Genomic DNA, 16538 nt, shown 5'->3' with positions numbered 1-16538 from the left:
TTCACACAGTGTGGGCTATATAATTTCTGTTTTAATTAGTCATAAAATATGACTGGACTTTCATCTAAGTCAGAAAAATAGACAACGTCAGTGTACTGACACTAATAATATGTAAACCATCGTGGCTATCTCCGCCTTTATTAAATACACACATTAAACATTCACAACAGGAGAATTAAAGAAACAATTTCATTTCATAACTGGCCAAACATCCATTAACAGTATTCATTTGAAACATGCACTTCCTTCTGGTGTAGCTCAGACTTGATGAACTGACAAGAGACATTTTTGACTATATATTCAGATTGAACTGCTGAAACTCAACTATATTGTGGTTTGTCATTTACTGACCAGTTGAGGTCATTCCAAAGTAATAATTTTGATTAAATGTGGGGTACTCTAAAAAACTGGATTTGTCCTTTTTTAATGTCTCCCTGTATTCATTTCTTTTAAGGGTTGTAAATGTAATTTGTTGTATTGAGTTTCAGGAGATTCTGCACCATCAAAGAAGTCTTACATTATGATACCTTCTCTATTGTATTTCACTTTTGTGTTGATAATTTCATATATATGTTAATACTCAGTTCTCTATCCTTTATCATTCTTAAGGAGTTAAACCTTAATTTAAAGTAGAAAGTTCACAAAAAATATCATTAGCTTTGTAAAGGTACAAGGTGCTCTTTCACAATATTCTGGTAACAAATGATGGGATGTTTTTGAGAGCAGACTCCACATAGCCACTATTATACTATTATTTGTGCTCAGTACACCCACGAACATGTACATTTATGGGTGTACTGTATCGTCTGTTCAATAAACGTTCAGTGATTTGTTAAACAGCTTTATATGTAAAAGTATCTCTGCAGCCCTGAAATAAACACGTACCATAGAGTTTAGAAAAGTTACAGATTTTACAGTTGGCAAGCAGATGGCTACTCCTCACACCACCATTGTAAAGAAATGACTGCAGGGCAGGATTACTGCACGAATGACATTAACATGCGAGACAGGCCTGCACTGTTTGCAGTTGTCAGATACTTGTGATAAGCAAACCACAAGCAGAGCAAGTTCTTAGAAAGACCAGAATCCCCTTTAGTCAGTGTGTTCACCAGATTTTCTAGTAATAAGATCTATTTCCAAGAGAATTTAGGTAATTTTTACTTGCATCTTGGTTCATTTTTATTATATACATAACATTATAGGTAGTTAGTTTGTATTTTACAAGCTCATAGTGTCATAACAAAATACAATAGAGGGAATATAGGAGGATATTTATCAGAGGAGGGAACATTGTGCCACAAAACAGTGCGAACGCCTTTTAGAAAGTGGATAATCCTTTAAAGAACAGGCAACAATTGGAAATTTTGCTTGTATTGCTGTGTTTTACCATATTAGCAGAGTTAACATTAATCAGAAATACTAAAAGTAACAGAATTCATAGACAGTATATTGTTTTGACTGATCATTCTGATAAAATATGGAGAGGGAAAAAATTTAAAGAAAAAAATCTACATTAAAATAAATTCCAAAACAAAGTCTAAAAAAATACACTCCTACTTAATTTGGATCAGTGAAGGTGACACATCAACACCTAGCAATCACATCAGAGAACTCCTCCTGGACTCCTCGAAACTCAAGGACAAAGTAACTGTTCCACTCCCAAAGCTCACCCTTGGCCTGTGCTTTCCTGAGGCAGTGTCGTAGTCATTGCCATTGGTCTTGACGCTGATGGATGAGGAAGGAGTTGAGGCAGAAGACCCACCGAGGCTGCCGGACTTTTTTCTTGAAGTTGTGCTGTGTTTTAATGTAGCTTTGGCAGCCACTTTGAAAGCATGGGCTGCAGTGCTGCATCTGACTTCCTCAATCGTGTTCCTGGAGGGTTTGAAGAGGATGATGTAGACCTTGTTGAAGAAGATACAGGCTAGCATCCCAAAGCTAGATGCCAGGATAGCAATGACCTCCACAGCTGAAACAAACTTGCCGTAAGTACTGAAGTATGCAGGAATAAAAGAGATCCAAACAATAAAGAATATGAGCATGCTAAAAGTAATGAACTTGGCCTCTGTAAAGTTTTCTGGAAGTTTCCGTGACTTAAATGCAAAGAAGAAACATATGGCTGCCAATATGCACGTGTAGCCAATTAAAAACCCAAGAGCCATCACAGAGCCCTCATTGCATGTGATAAAAATGATCTCATCGATGTCATGATTTTGGTAACTAGAAGGAGGGGCGTTGTAAAGCCAGACCACACATATCATGACTTGGACAAATGTGCACAGAAACACCAGGAGAAACTGCAGATTCAATCCCCACCATTTACGATGGAGACTCGTAGGAATCTTGGCCTCAAATACCAAAAGGACTCTGTTAGTTTTGACAAGGATGCAGGAGATGCAGAGAACAAAACTGACCCCAAAGGCGGGTTGGCGTAAACGGCATGTCCAGTCTTGTGGCTCTCCAATAAAGATGAGAGAGCTGGAGAAGCAACAGATAAGTGAGAAAAGGAGCACATATGATAGTTCTCGGTTTGTGGCCTTCACAATTGGGGTGTTGCGAAATCTGACAAAGACTCCAATCACAAAGGCTGTCAAGACAACACCCAGTACTGCACATATAGCCAGAGCTATCCCAAATGGTTCTGTCCAGGAGAGAAACTCGACTTCCTTGAGGAAACAGAATGTGTGGTTCCCGTTTGACCAGGAGTTATTTGGACACTTGGCACAAACACTGGCATCTGTATAAGAGAAACTGTGTTAAAACTCTATCATTCATCAAGTCTAACATTAACAGAGAGTGTTTTGCATCTACCTACATACCTTTATGATTACTGTATTCACCATCAGAACACTCTGTGCATTCAAAGCAGCAAGTAGGCATGCTGTCTATGATCCCCTTTCTTGTGCCAGGTTCACAGTCCTCGCTGCAGTTAGAGAATGGCACCTTTAGAAGATAAAATAACAGGAAGGTTAATGAGAGGGGTTGATTTAGATGGGCATTCAAATGTAAAATAGAAATAAAGAAATCCCCCAGTACTAATTTAAAAAGAAGTCTACGTTACAGAAGCGGAAGGCATGGGACTTCACACACACCATCTTACATAACAGAGACTGAAGCAGACACCACCTGACTTATGGATGTGGAAACTATACCATACATGTGAGTCTCAAATACTGGCCCTGTAAGGTGGGCCATACACTGCATTTCCAGTGGTGGAGAGAAAGGAGGCCAACAGGGGGACTACTTCCCAGATGGCAAGGGCTAAAATGCAAAACTCGGAGCTGAAAAATGGTAATCCACAACCACAAAGGTGACATCTGTATTTAGCTTCACATAAAATCACAACTTTAGTTTTGGTTCACTCTTATTGCTCCGATAGTACTTATGCAGGCAGCTGTTTTACCTTAAAAAGTACCATTTATCAGCTGAGACACTGATAAGTCAGAGCCGCGTTCCCTTGTTTTTCCTCAATGACAAGAAATAACAGTGTTTTAATGGATATACAAAAGAGTTTCACTGACCTCTGTGCTATAGCCATTCCAAAGAATCTTTGTCCTGTCAATGAACAGCTTGGCTCCTCTCTTGGCATGCATGTTGTAATATCCAACCTCCTCAAAAACCACAGAGCCATCTTCAGTAGACCTGTGCCAGTTTATAATGGTGTAATTTGCTTCCATATCTGAGTTCTCGTCAAAGCGCATCTTTTCTCCCATGCTGTTGGTGTAGTTCAAATGCCTAAGCTGCTTAAGGACCTGAGAAATAGAAGAACATGCTTTCATCATTCACACATTGGCATATCTAATATTTAACTCCTTTTATTAAACATAAATTAAATACATTGTACCTGCCATGCTTCCATTTTTTTTATATCTGCGCAGGAATTGTTTGCAAAAAGTCCACGTCCAGGTGTGCATGTGAGTATGTCCTGTAGCGCCTGTGCTATGGAATAAACTGCAACATAAACGTTATAGGAGATACGAAGGTGTTTGTAGTCCAGGTATGGTGTTTCAACACTTGCGATGTCCTCCTCACCACTACACAAAGGCCTGAAACTAGTGCTGCCATTCTCACTTTCTTGGAATCTCGGGCTATCTTCTAGATAGCAGTTGAAAGTTTCTTCCCAAAACTCTCTGACAAATTCATTATGACTGTCTTTCTTTGGTTGGACGTGCCGTAAGAACTCTCTAAAGCCAGGTATACGACCTGCCTTTAGAGCAAAACCAATAGTCCCTGCCATAACATCAAGATATTCTGGTTTAGCAACAAGGGAGGAGATTGCCCAAGCTTCACTGGCTAACCAGATCCGATCTGTGATGTTTCTCCTAACCATCTCTTTGATTAGAGGTTCGACATCTGGGCCACTGGCGAACACAACGATTACTTTAGCTGTGGAATTTTCAATCCTGTCAGCCAGTGCTTTGATTTCGTGATCCTCAAAATACTGAGAAATAAGTTCATTTAGATGAATGCAGATGTCTCGCTCTTCCATCTCCTTCTCAAACTTTTCAATCCCTGGACGCCCATACTCATCATCGGAGGCCACAGCAATGACCCAGTTCCACTGAAAGTACTCAATAATGTCTGCCATGGCTGTGGCCTGGTACTCATCTGTAGGAATGGTTCTCATGAAGGACTTGTACTGATTCTTGTTGCTCAGTAGGCGGCTAGACGAGGCATAACTGATCTGAAACAGGAAATTGCTCAGTTAATCTATCAGGTTTTCATTGCATCTTCTTAATTATCTTTAACCACTTTCAAATCATTTATTGAACAAACACGAAAATCATTATATGTAGACTTAATTTTTATGGATGTAGATAATGAAGTAATGATGTGTTGTTGACATAGCTATTACCCAGCAACTCACCTGAGGGATATAAAATAGACCCAGCAAGTTTGCAACTGCTGTGGAGACAGCAGATCCAGCAGCTCCTACTACTGCAATGGTTGATGGTATGTGATCAGTACAGTTGCAAAACTCATCTAAATTTAAAGAGTCGATCTTATTTTGGGCCACAAAACTTAGGGTGGCTTCCAAGGCTTTTGACACAGTGTTGCAAGTGTCAAAAATCCTGTAGCCCAGCGTGATGTTGGGAAGGAGCGTACTGCTGTTGTTAATCTCTTCAATCGCGAAAATCATGGCCTGGAGCCAACGAAAACCACGGAAATTGAACCTGTGCAAAGAAAAAAGGCATGAGTATGACACACTTGGTTTGCAAAAGGGTTTTTTGTTACCTCAGAGCATAAATTACCTGACACACTGAGTGGATTCTGGCCGGGCTGCAAGGTCTTGATCTTTGGATGCAATGCCAAAGTGTAAGGGGAAAAGACCTCCAAGTAAAATATCACCAGTCATCTGTGCTCTCTGGTGGGGTCCGTACGTTGAAATCACATAACTGGACCCCAGCAGTGTCAAATAATACAGAAGCAGTCTCATCTTTTTTTGTCTTTGATTGGATACGATTGTTTTCTGTGACTTCCTAGGGTGAAGAAAATTTCAATATTAACTTCTCCCATCAATCTGCCTGCTGGGTTGTTTTGTGTTATTCATGTTTATGCTGATGAAGGTCTACCTGTTTGAAACACAGAGATGAACAACTCATTGGTTAGAAATAAGTACCACTGGTGAAATCGTTAGTTTTCCGTTTTTAATTCAGAAAAACACAGGAATATGCCGAGTGTGTAATACTGACTTAACTCCAATTATTGAGTTCATTTTCCAGCTTAAGCAGGGACAAAATATTGTAATGAGCCATCATGGCCTAAGGCTATATTTCTTGCTTGAGCCAGACCACTCAGATACAGAAGTTTTCTAAGAGTTAGGATTTTTCTTAATGAGCTGACTTCTTTAGTTGTAATTCTAAGAAGAGATAAATTTAAACATTTCACACCTCACTAACAGTGTCATAGTGTTCTTGAAATATCCTAGATGAACTGAAACAAGCACAGGATATACATGAGCCAAGAGAGAAGTCACACTCTAATGACCTTCCTGCAAATGCTATGGCCAGTGAACCCAGTCACCATGGAGAAAAGCCATAGCGGCCCTGCTGCAGCTGGTTAATACTGCTGGAAAAATGCTGGGGCAGAGCCGTGATAATGAAGCAACTACAACCCCTAGGAGCCATTGTTTGCCACATTACGGAGAAGAAGAATTTTTATTGCACTAAGGAGAAACAAAAAAAAACACATCAATTTTCTACAATTAGGATTTATTACATCTTGCAGGTAAATGTTAAAAAAACAGAAAGTAACTCAGTTAATTCAAAGAACAGTTTTAACTAAACTGTGATTAAAAATCGATTCAAAAGTGTTTTAAAATCAATAAAGCCAGTAACCATGGTTTTATTACTGGTTTCAAATGATTAAAAACCTAAATTAGAAAGTAGTTATGGGTCTATTGGTTAAAATAATGTCCTGCTTTTTAAACATCCATTTAAAACAACAAAAATATGGCATATAAACTCAAATAAAACTTACCTCCCAAATTCCCGAGTATTACTTAAAGACATGTGAAACAGTCAATTTGCAGCTATTCGTCGATTTTAAGGACTTTTTCCAAAATATCCTGACTGCTGAATGATTTCGCTAGACAATGCTGCTGGCTTCTGAACCTCTTTCTGCAGATGAATCATTAACAAAGAGAAGGATAGGCCATTTCCTTCAGCTAATGAAGTCAGCTCACAGTTCACTCCTCCTGAAAGAAATCACATCTAAAGTGGCAGAGGATAGGTTGGGGCTTAAAATCTATTCTTTTGTCTACGCTATTACAAATGAAAATTAATGTATTTCCTAGTACACAGCCTCATTGTTGGATTAAAAAAGACGAGTTGTGGAGATTGCCTTTCTGTATGGGCTTTGATAAAAATGGTATTTTAAACTGGATTTGGAACAGGGTTCTGTGTAATATTATTAATAGTAGTAGTATTACTATTTTTATTATGTAATAACTAAGTGCCTTTTTCACGTTTACATTTTTATTGTATTTCATCTGCATTGTGATTCCATGAACTCCTGGAAGCAATGGATTGTACCCTTATGTTCAACTAATTGTTCTCCAAACAATTAGTTGATTCCCGCTCTGATGAACAAGTCAATTTGTTGCTGAGGAGATGTCTCCAGTGAAAACCATTTCACTTTACAACGTGTTGACTTACCAGGGTCCCAAGGCGACTGTGTGTTCACGAGACATCAGGCACACAGAAGCTCTCCAGAGGTTACAATAAGTCTAATAAGTCTGTTCTAAGTTTCAGTCAACTTCTTTATAGCTAGAGGAAGGTCGTCATACTACATGCAGACCTTGGTATGCTAATCAGCAGGCGTATAAAGTACTGTGAGAACCATTAACAGTAGCATTTGTTAAATGAGGCCAATAATCTTACAGCAAATTAGTGCATGCTTAATTTGTTCACATATTATTGAAAGAAATGACAATAAATGAGTAAATGTGTTTCTAGATTTGAAGTAAAAATAAATTATAAAGTGAATTAATAAATTCACCAGCACGTCTTTATGACCGAATGTATGAATCAGTAAGAGCAATTCATCATTAAGGTTTCAATAGCTTTTTTTTTTATAGCATTCAGTTTAATTCAAATGTAAAAACATGTTTAGTATAAGTGTCATCTACGCACAAAAAACAGCTAAAATAAGTTTTTTCCCGCTTGCTCCCACCTTTATAAAGTCTTGATATGTGAGTGCTCACACAAATCATTCTGATCCCCTCTTTTTCAGAAATGGCACATAAGTCTGAAATGTAACATAATGTGTAAAAAAATGTTGGGCTGTGAAGAGTTCACGGTGAATGAATTTATTCTCATACACAGTGTGGAGTGGGACAGATCAAAACAGACTCACACAGAGTTTAGCTAGAAAGGTAGGAATGCCTCTCTTTTTTTATTGATGTGACTTTAATATATCAGCTGTAATCTCAGTTTGTTAGTTTGTGTAATTAGTGTGCATGGCTTATTTTGTAATGACATCTTATCTGAGTCACGGTGAATCATCGGTACATTATATAAACACTGTAAAATCATAAATTTATAATGATAAAGCACTATCTGCCCTCATTTACTCAGCAAATAGACCATGAAATATACTTGTCAAATTCTTGCATGAATAACAAAGTAAAAATTAGTGCTTATAGTCTCTACTGTTCAGTAAAGTCTCTGTATGTGTAGTTGTAGCTTACTGTTGATGGTATGAAACGTGAGCTTGTTCATTTGTGAAGTCATATGGTGATTTATACACTAATAATAATTATTATTAAATGCATAAAGGCTTTGAGTGCTCAAGTAGAGCAGAACAGTGCTACGTAAGAACTAGTCCATTTATCATTTACCAACTCGGATTAAATGAACTGTAAAACAAAACAAATTTACTTTGTTTGATCAGATAACAGCATAAAAATAATTAAAATCTAGTCCTGGTTGTATTCACAATTTTCTCACTGCCAGTTCTCAAGTTTTGATTTTCTTCTAGTACCCACACAATTAACTGAATAATTCCTAATTATCACAGATGTCCGGTGCAAAGGTGCTGCAGTTTCTGCAGAATATTTCACGTAGAAAACCTCTGGAGCCTGAGGGTGAAGTGTCCAACTTTCGCCGGTGTCTGACTACCCTTGATTTGGTGGCTCTTGGGGTCGGCAGCACACTGGGGGCCGGTGTGTATGTGCTTTCAGGAGAAGTGGCCAGAGCTGTGGCCGGGCCTAGTATCATAATCTCCTTCCTGATAGCAGCAGTGGCCTCCATCTTTGCAGGACTGTGTTATGCTGAATTTGGAGCTCGTGTTCCCAAAACTGGCTCTGCTTATCTCTATAGCTACGTGACTGTGGGTGAGATATGGGCTTTTGTCACAGGCTGGAACCTCCTGCTGTCTTATGTCATAGGTAACAATAAGGCCATTGAATGAATATTAATCCTGGAAAAATCATAGATTAAAATAATATTTGTCAAGTGATTTTAAGTAACACTGGGTATTGTTTGCTAATGGCTTCTGTTGTTAAGGGACATCAAGTGTAGCCAGAGCATGGAGTGGGACCTTTGATGATCTCATTGGAAATGTCATTGCCAACTCTTTAGGCAAACAGGTTGCAATGGATTTACCTGGATTGGCTCCCTATCCAGACTTCTTTGCAGCAGGTATCATTATGCTCTTGGCAGGTAAGTTTCATATACTAAAAACCTAATTATTTATTAACATAATACAGGTACTCTTAGTTTATTGTAAGTTTAAAAAATGATTAAAAAAAACAAACAAACACAAGAGGTTAAAGTGTCCTACATATTTTTGACTAAAGTAAATATTTGACAAATGAGTTTCCACTAGGTTCATTGACATGGTGAAATTAATTCTTATATATTTTTCTTTCTAGGGATTCTTGCATTTGGTGTTAAAGAATCGGCCACTGTAAATAAAGTTTTTACAGCAGTTAACATCTTGGTGTTGCTCTTTGTTATCCTCTCTGGGTTCATAAAGGGGGACATCAACAACTGGTACAGATATGAAGACACCCTTCCAAACCAATCCGAGTATGGCCTCCCCCTGCCCCGTTATTTTGGCTTCTGCTGTATTTTTCTTTCTTTTTTTTAGCTGCTTGACTGTTGATCACTGTTTACAGGAACTATACGACCCTGAATAAAACCACCACATATGGCAGCGGAGGATTTTTCCCTTTTGGTTTTGAGGGGACATTAGCAGGAGCAGCCACTTGCTTTTATGCATTTGTTGGATTTGACTGCATTGCAACAACAGGTAACTTTTAGAATTTAAGTGCAAAGCCAGTAATTATAATGCACTGCATAAGGAAAGTGAAAATTTGATCACAATGACATCAGAAGATGTTTGTGGCAATTTCAATTGTCCAGAAAAACACAGAGATCTTTGCACACTAGAATATTCTCTACAGCATATACATTTTGTAAAATAGTTTATTTTATAGACATGGTGCTATGTCATAAAAACGCATCTAAAGATTAAATGATGGCATAAACCACACTGGGATAATTTTGTGTTTTTCTTTAGGAGAGGAGGTTCAGAACCCTCAGAAGTCAATCCCACTCGGGATTGTGGCGTCTCTCCTTATCTGCTTCTTGGCTTATTTTGGTGTGTCTGCCACCCTGACTCTTTTGATGCCATACTATTTGCTCAGCGTTCACAGCCCACTGCCTGTAGCCTTTACATACATCGGTTGGGGCCCTGCAAAGTATGCAGTTGCTGTGGGATCACTCTGTGCGCTCTCAACAAGGTATAATGCATGAAGTATCACGTATAAACAAACCTACAATTCTTTATACATTACAATACCCCTTTGGTGACATTTATAGCACATACACCAAATAAAATCACTGGGATCATTACTAGGAATTAAAACAGGGACACGAGAATAACTGAATTGCTGTTAATGAGCTATGAGCTTTTTTCCGAAGCCTTCTAGGATCAATGTTCCCGATGCCTCGTGTTCTCTTTGCCATGGCCCGGGATGGACTGCTCTTCAGACCTCTCAGTAACATGAGTGACAGACAAAGTCCTGTCATTGCTACACTGGCTTCAGGGGTCGTAGCAGGTATAACTAACTTTAGAAGAGATTATAATATAATTATTATTATTAATTATTTGATTTTGTTAAGGCCATCAGCTACTACGCTGATAAAATGGTTGCAGAATTTATAAACATATTTAATTTCTCCTACTTCTTTGCAGCTATCATGGCTTTATTGTTTGACCTGAAGTCGTTGGTTGACATGATGTCGATTGGAACCCTGTTTGCCTACACACTTGTTGCCATTTGCATTCTCATATTAAGGTACAGATGATCACAAGTATGCATGTTGGCACTGCACTTATTACTGCTTATTATTGGTATATTTTGCACCTAACAAACAAGACTTTCTTGCGTTTTTTAAAAGTGTTCTTCACCATTAGTTGTCCAGCTTTCTGAAGGTCTTTCAAAGTTTTTCTTTGCACACTGGCTGTTTTCACTCAGTTTTAGTTCAGTCCTTGTACCTGACCATTTTCAGAGGAATGTTTTTTGTTTGTTCAATCACTAACCTATGAATCCTTCAAATATAAAAGGGTTTCTAACTGAAAGGATGAAATGGTAATATGTCTAACAGACAAAGCATCAGTTTAAAACTGTATCTTGACGCACTTTGTTCCTAGCAGCCTGTCAGACCCCCCCCCCCCAAAACATCATTGGTTGCTATTTTTTTCCAGTTAATGCCAAAGATAACACAAAGAGCTATTAGCCAGAAATTGGCACATCTTTGTCTTTAACCCAGTATTACAGTTTGCTTGGACTTGTTAGTTATTTCTTTGGAGAAGTATAAGATGATTTATGTATATATGGTTAATGAGTGTATTGTTCTCTTGTGCTTCTGAGTTTGGTTATAGTTCTTGATTTCTCGTTATGTTAGTCACCCCTCGTGTCCTCTCTCTCTCTCTCTCTCTCTTTCTGTCCCGTGCTTGCTCTCTCTCCCTTGTCTCAGTCATGCCTCTGTGTTTGTTTACCCTTTCCTTGCCTTGGGTTGTATGTCTTGAGTCTGTGTTTCCGTCCCTGTGTTTATGCTTCCTCTCTTATTTTGATAGTCTCACCTCCTGTGTCAGTTTTGCTCTGTCTTGTTTCCCTGATTTAGTTCAGCTGTGTTCACTTACGTGTTTCATCTCCCTGTTTGCCTCAAGTGTATATTTAAGACCTCAGTTTCCTTAGTTCCTTGTACCAGCCACCATCATGCTTTGTCTCCCTCGTGTTTTGTTCGCCTAGTTGATTATTAATTCCATTCTGAGTTTCCAGGTTTTCTAGTTTGTGGCTTTCCTGTAAGTCTTTTTGAGTCCAGTTCTGCCTCTGAATCCTGCATAAAGGTTCAGCATGCCAAACACAACACTACACCACAATCTTGGCATGGCATCCAGTTTGTCTTTAATAAGTGAAGAAACTGGAAATGTGGAGGACAAAAGAAGACATGGCTTGAAATATTAGCTAATGAACAGTATCTGAAAGTCAAAATATACAAAGAGCCAACACAGGATTTGAGAGATTCATCTGTCCCCTCAGTTGTTCCAGCCACTGGATGATCTCACTGGAATGATGGCTCCCCTTCAAAAGTGATTTTAATGAAGGGAGCAAGGAGTAAATGCTGAGCTTTGCCAAATACCTCAACACAAGACAAGAGCTAGACTAAAAACCAGTGACAACAGGTCTTATGGAGTGATGTCTGCAGCTAAAACACGGTGGAGACCTTGTCATGTTGTGGGGCTTATAGCCAGTGCTGTTGGAGATCTTGTCTAAACTGAGTGGCAACCAGTGGTGGCTCATTAGTTAAGGCTGCTAGGGCTTAACAAAATACAGTGGCTTGCAAAAGTATTCGGCCCCCTTGAACTTTTCCACTTTTTGTCACATTACAGCCACAAACATGAATTAATTTTATTGGAATTCCACGTGAAAGACCAATACAAAGTGGTGTACACGTGAGAAGTGGAACGAAAATCATACATGATTCCAAACATTTTTTACAAATAAATAACTGCAAAGTGGGGTGTGCATAATTATTCAGCCCCCTTTGGTCTGAGTGCAGTCAGTTGCCCATAGACATTGCCTGATGAGTGCTAATGACTGAATAGAGTGCACCTGTGTGTAATCTAATGTCAGTACAAATACAGCTGCTCTATTGGGAGCAACAACACCATGAAGTCCAAAGAACACAGCAGACAGGTCAGGGATAAAGTTATTGAGAAATTTAAAGCAGGCTTAGGCTACAAAAAGATTTCCCAAGCCTTGAACATCCCACGGAGCACTGTTCAAGTGATCATTCAGAAATGGAAGGAGTATGGCACAACTGTAAACCTACCAAGACAAGGCCGTCCACCTAAACTCACAGGCCGAACAAGGAGAGCGCTGATCAGAAATGCAGCCAAGAGGCCCATGGTGACTCTGGATGAGCTGCAGATCTACAGCTCAGGTGGGGGAATCTGTCCATAGGACAACTATTAGTCGTGCAGTGCACAAAGTTGGCCTTTATGGAAGAGTGGTAAGAAGAAAGCCATTGTTAACAGAAAACCACAAGAAGTCCCGTTTGCAGTTTGCCACAAGCCATGTGGGGGACACAGCAAACATGTGGAAGAAGCTGCTCTGGTCAGATGAGACCAAAATGGAACTTTTTGGCCAAAATGCAAAACGCTATGTGTGGCAGAAAACTAACACTGCACATCACTCTGAACACACCATCCCCACTGTCAAACATGGTGGTGGCAGCATCATGCTCTGGGGGTGCTTCTCTTCAGCAGGGACAGGGAAGCTGGTCAGAGTTGATGGGAAGATGGATGGAGCCAAATACAGGGCAATCTTGGAAGAAAACCTCTTGGAGTCTGCAAAAGACTTGAGACTGGGGCGGAGGTTCACCTTCCAGCAGGACAACAACCCTAAACATAAAGCCAGGGCAACAATGGAATGGCTTAAAACAAAACACATCCATGTGTTAGAATGGCCCAGTCAAAGTCCAGATCTAAATCCAATCTGTGGCAAGATCTGAAAACTGCTGTTCACAAACGCTGTCCATCTAATCTGACTGAGCTGGAGCTGTTTTGCAAAGAAGAATGGGCAAAGATTTCAGTCTCTAGATGTGCAAAGCTGGTAGAGACAGACCCTAAAAGACTGGCAGCTGTAATTACAGCAAAAGGTGGTTCTAATAAGTAGTGACTCAGGGGGCTGAATAATTATGCACACCCCACTTTGCAGTTATTTATTTGTAAAAAATGTTTGGAATCATGTATGATTTTCGTTCCACTTCTCACGTGTACACCACTTTGTGTTGGTCTTTCACGTGGAACTCCAATAAAATTGATTCATGTTTGTGGCTGTAATGTGACAAAATCTGGAAAAGTTCAAGGGGGCCGAATACTTTTGCAAGCCACTGTATAGAGAAATAAGCGGTCACTCAAGACATATATGTATAGACAAGGTTGTATATTTGTTATTGAAAGAAGCTTACCTTTTATGAGTGGTTACGAAGAACCTGTGATAAGAGACGGAATTAAGTTGTTTATACAAATGAATTAATATTATTACTGCCTTCTATGATGCTTACAGTATACCTAATAATATGTTTAGATACACAGGTCAGTCACAAAATGGCTCAACAACCTCAAAATATTGACTATGATACGGTCATATTACTGTCATAAAATGTGTGAGTACGCTAGATAGGGAAATAACAATGCACAATAATGAGCGTAATGAAATTAAACAGATGAATGACTCAGGGTTTGCTTGTTTGAAGAGTTTATGAAGACATCAGGCTTTCTTTACTTTAATCAGTCGCTTATAATTACAAAAGATCATGTAATGAAGTGCTGTTGACTTGATGTGTGTTGTTCAGACATTAAAAATAGACTCCAGGATGTGAACAAGAAAAAAAAAACAGGAATATAATAATTTGGTGCTTTACGAGAATATTATAAGTAGAAATAACTAAAAACCTTAAATGTTTTCACTTTTTTAAAATTATATTTCCTTAATTTTACAGGTATCAAACTGACCTCAGTGATGATTCTAGTCTAAGCAAAGCAGAACCTTTTACCATTGGAGGGATATTATGTCCTCCATACCAAGCCACTACAAGGACATCAAAAAATGTGTCCCTTTTAACTTTTGTTATTAGTGAGTCATCATCTTTCTGTTGTACTGTACTTTTTATTGATTTAATTTTTGATTAATAGAACTCAAACGTATTGATTCTCCTCAGTCTTTTTAGCAGTTGTTCTCAGCGTCTTCGTATCTGAGGCTGTAGATTACCTGCAAGCCCTGGAGTGGTGGAGCATACTTTGTCTTTCTGTGATAGTAGCAATGATTTTTCTAATCATCCTCATCGTCTGGAGGCAACCGCAGAATACAGCAGAAGCTGCTTTCATGGTATGAAAGAAAGACAGTGAAGACTGATTAATGAAAGCATAGAAATAGAAACAGAAATTTAGCCAACCTGTATTATCATTACATGTTTATTTATTTTTTAAGCTCCAAAGTTCTGAATTTTGGGGGGTTTGGGTTTTTTTTTTTTCCTTTAATATCTTTTAACAATGCTTCTCCTCTTTTATATCCCCAGGTTCCTTTTGTCCCATTACTTCCTATTTTTAGTACCTTTGTCAATGTCCATCTAATGGCTCAGCTTGGATCAGACACTTGGATCCGCTATACAGTGTGGATGGGAGTAGGTATGTGCAGCACATTTCTGCTACAGAATACATAAAAAAGATTATACATGTGCAAAAATATCTCTTTTTATATGTGTGACCGCTACGTTTCTTTTAAAATTTTGAACAGGTTTGATCATCTACTTTTGTTATGGTGTTCGCCACAGTGTGCAGAAACAAAGGCTTGAAAATTCACACGATCGAGTCAGTATTCACAGCATCGCTGCTGCTATGGAGCAAAGCACGAAACCCGGACAAGACGTAACTGGATAAATACATAGTGTATTTAATGACATAAATTTTAAAAAGAATACCTGATTTGCATAAATCTCACAATGGTGATTGTCTCAGGAATTCACAAACTTTTATTTGGCAGCATCCAGCAATGCAAGGCTTTATGCAATACTCTGCTTTTATATTACTGTTTCTTATAAGTATTAATTAAAGGAAAGAATGAGGAAGGATTCAGCAAGTATTTCAAGTATAATCACATAGTTATTAGTATTATATAACAAAAAAAACCCTAAAACATTTAGCTTATATATTAAATGGTAGAAAATCTAAAGAAATTTGGATTTTGTGAACAACAGAGTTTAAGATGACAATGTTTTTAGTAGAAGCGACCAGAATGGACAGAAGGACAGCTCAGGTTGAGCCATTTGGACACAAAGTCAGAGAGCCAAGATGGCCTGGACATGTGCAGAAGAGGGATGGTGGATACACTGGACAAAAGATGTTGAAGATGGAACTTCCAGGGAGGAGGAAAAAAGGAAGACCACAGAGAGGGTTCATGGAAGGTTCATGTAGTGAAATAGGAGGACAGAAATGTATGCTAGGGACAGGGTGAGATGGAGGCAGATGATCCCCTATGCTGAGCCCTGAAGGGGGATTTTGTGATCATCCTGTCACAGTTGTTCAAAAGGAATTGTACTCACGATGCCCATTTCTTTTATGTGACAGAGTCATATTACTCACGATTCCTTCATGTTTAAATGCAATTCAACTCTTTTATTTTTCTGTACAGAATACATTGTAATGGCATGGGTTTAGTTTGTTTGCCTTGTACTTAACTGCCAATATAGCCAATACTGTGTTATTAAATGGACTTTAAAGTAATAATTTTCTATTGCTGTAAACATTTGATATGCATGAAATTAAAAAGGCATTATAAGTTTTGAATGAGATACTCTGCACTTTGACTCCTGTCTCCCTATTTTCAGTTTTTTCTTTCTTACATACCTTCCCTATGACAACCTTTGTAAACATGCCCATACACAGCCATGCTGCCTCCACGCTATGATCAAATGCCACATTTACTTACAGCACGTGATATGAGAGGAACCAATGAAATGTGT

General features: G+C 38.6%; 2 protein-coding genes across 2 annotated transcripts; one reads left to right on the top strand and one right to left on the bottom strand.

Moving 5' to 3' along the window:
• Positions 1–128: 128 nt before the first annotated feature.
• On the bottom strand, positions 129–6631 carry casr (calcium-sensing receptor). The gene is made up of 7 exons (XM_004563992.2): positions 6478–6631; positions 5250–5570; positions 4865–5171; positions 3842–4681; positions 3519–3749; positions 2817–2940; positions 129–2734 (listed from the first exon to the last, which is right to left on the bottom strand). Exons 2-7 carry the CDS (start codon positions 5432–5434, stop codon positions 1599–1601), a joined length of 2823 nt encoding a protein of 940 aa, XP_004564049.1. The 5' UTR covers positions 5435–5570; positions 6478–6631; the 3' UTR covers positions 129–1598.
• A 498-nt stretch (positions 6632–7129) lies between these two features.
• zgc:175280 (cationic amino acid transporter 2 family protein) lies at positions 7130–16362 on the top strand. The gene is made up of 12 exons (XM_076889111.1): positions 7130–7873; positions 8518–8887; positions 9006–9161; positions 9374–9530; positions 9620–9753; positions 10024–10246; positions 10428–10564; positions 10702–10804; positions 14520–14653; positions 14739–14905; positions 15096–15204; positions 15314–16362. The coding sequence occupies exons 1-12, from the start codon at positions 7802–7804 to the stop codon at positions 15454–15456; spliced, it is 1905 nt and encodes a 634-aa protein (XP_076745226.1). The 5' UTR covers positions 7130–7801; the 3' UTR covers positions 15457–16362.
• Positions 16363–16538: the final 176 nt, after the last annotated feature.

Source organism: Maylandia zebra, linkage group LG10, assembly GCF_041146795.1.
Source record: "Maylandia zebra isolate NMK-2024a linkage group LG10, Mzebra_GT3a, whole genome shotgun sequence".
Taxonomy (NCBI): Eukaryota; Metazoa; Chordata; class Actinopteri; order Cichliformes; family Cichlidae; genus Maylandia; species Maylandia zebra.
Note: the sequence above shows the minus strand (reverse complement) of the source record. Positions and strands in the feature narration are given on the sequence as shown.

Bases quoted from the DNA above. Each gene is read 5' to 3' on its own strand.
- zgc:175280 (XM_076889111.1), top strand. From the start codon at position 7,802: ATGAATTTATTCTCATACACAGTGTGGAGTGGGACAGATCAAAACAGA. The intron at 9,162-9,373 runs GTAAGTTTCATA...TTTTCTTTCTAG, and splicing joins TATCATTATGCTCTTGGCAG to GGATTCTTGCATTTGGTGTT. The intron at 10,247-10,427 runs GTATAATGCATG...TTTTTTCCGAAG, and splicing joins CTCTGTGCGCTCTCAACAAG to CCTTCTAGGATCAATGTTCC.
- casr (XM_004563992.2), bottom strand. From the start codon at position 5,434: ATGAGACTGCTTCTGTATTATTTGACACTGCTGGGGTCCAGTTATGTG. The intron at 3,750-3,841 runs GTACAATGTATT...TCTATTTCTCAG, and splicing joins AAAAAATGGAAGCATGGCAG to GTCCTTAAGCAGCTTAGGCA. The intron at 2,735-2,816 runs GTATGTAGGTAG...TCTCTTATACAG, and splicing joins TGAATACAGTAATCATAAAG to ATGCCAGTGTTTGTGCCAAG.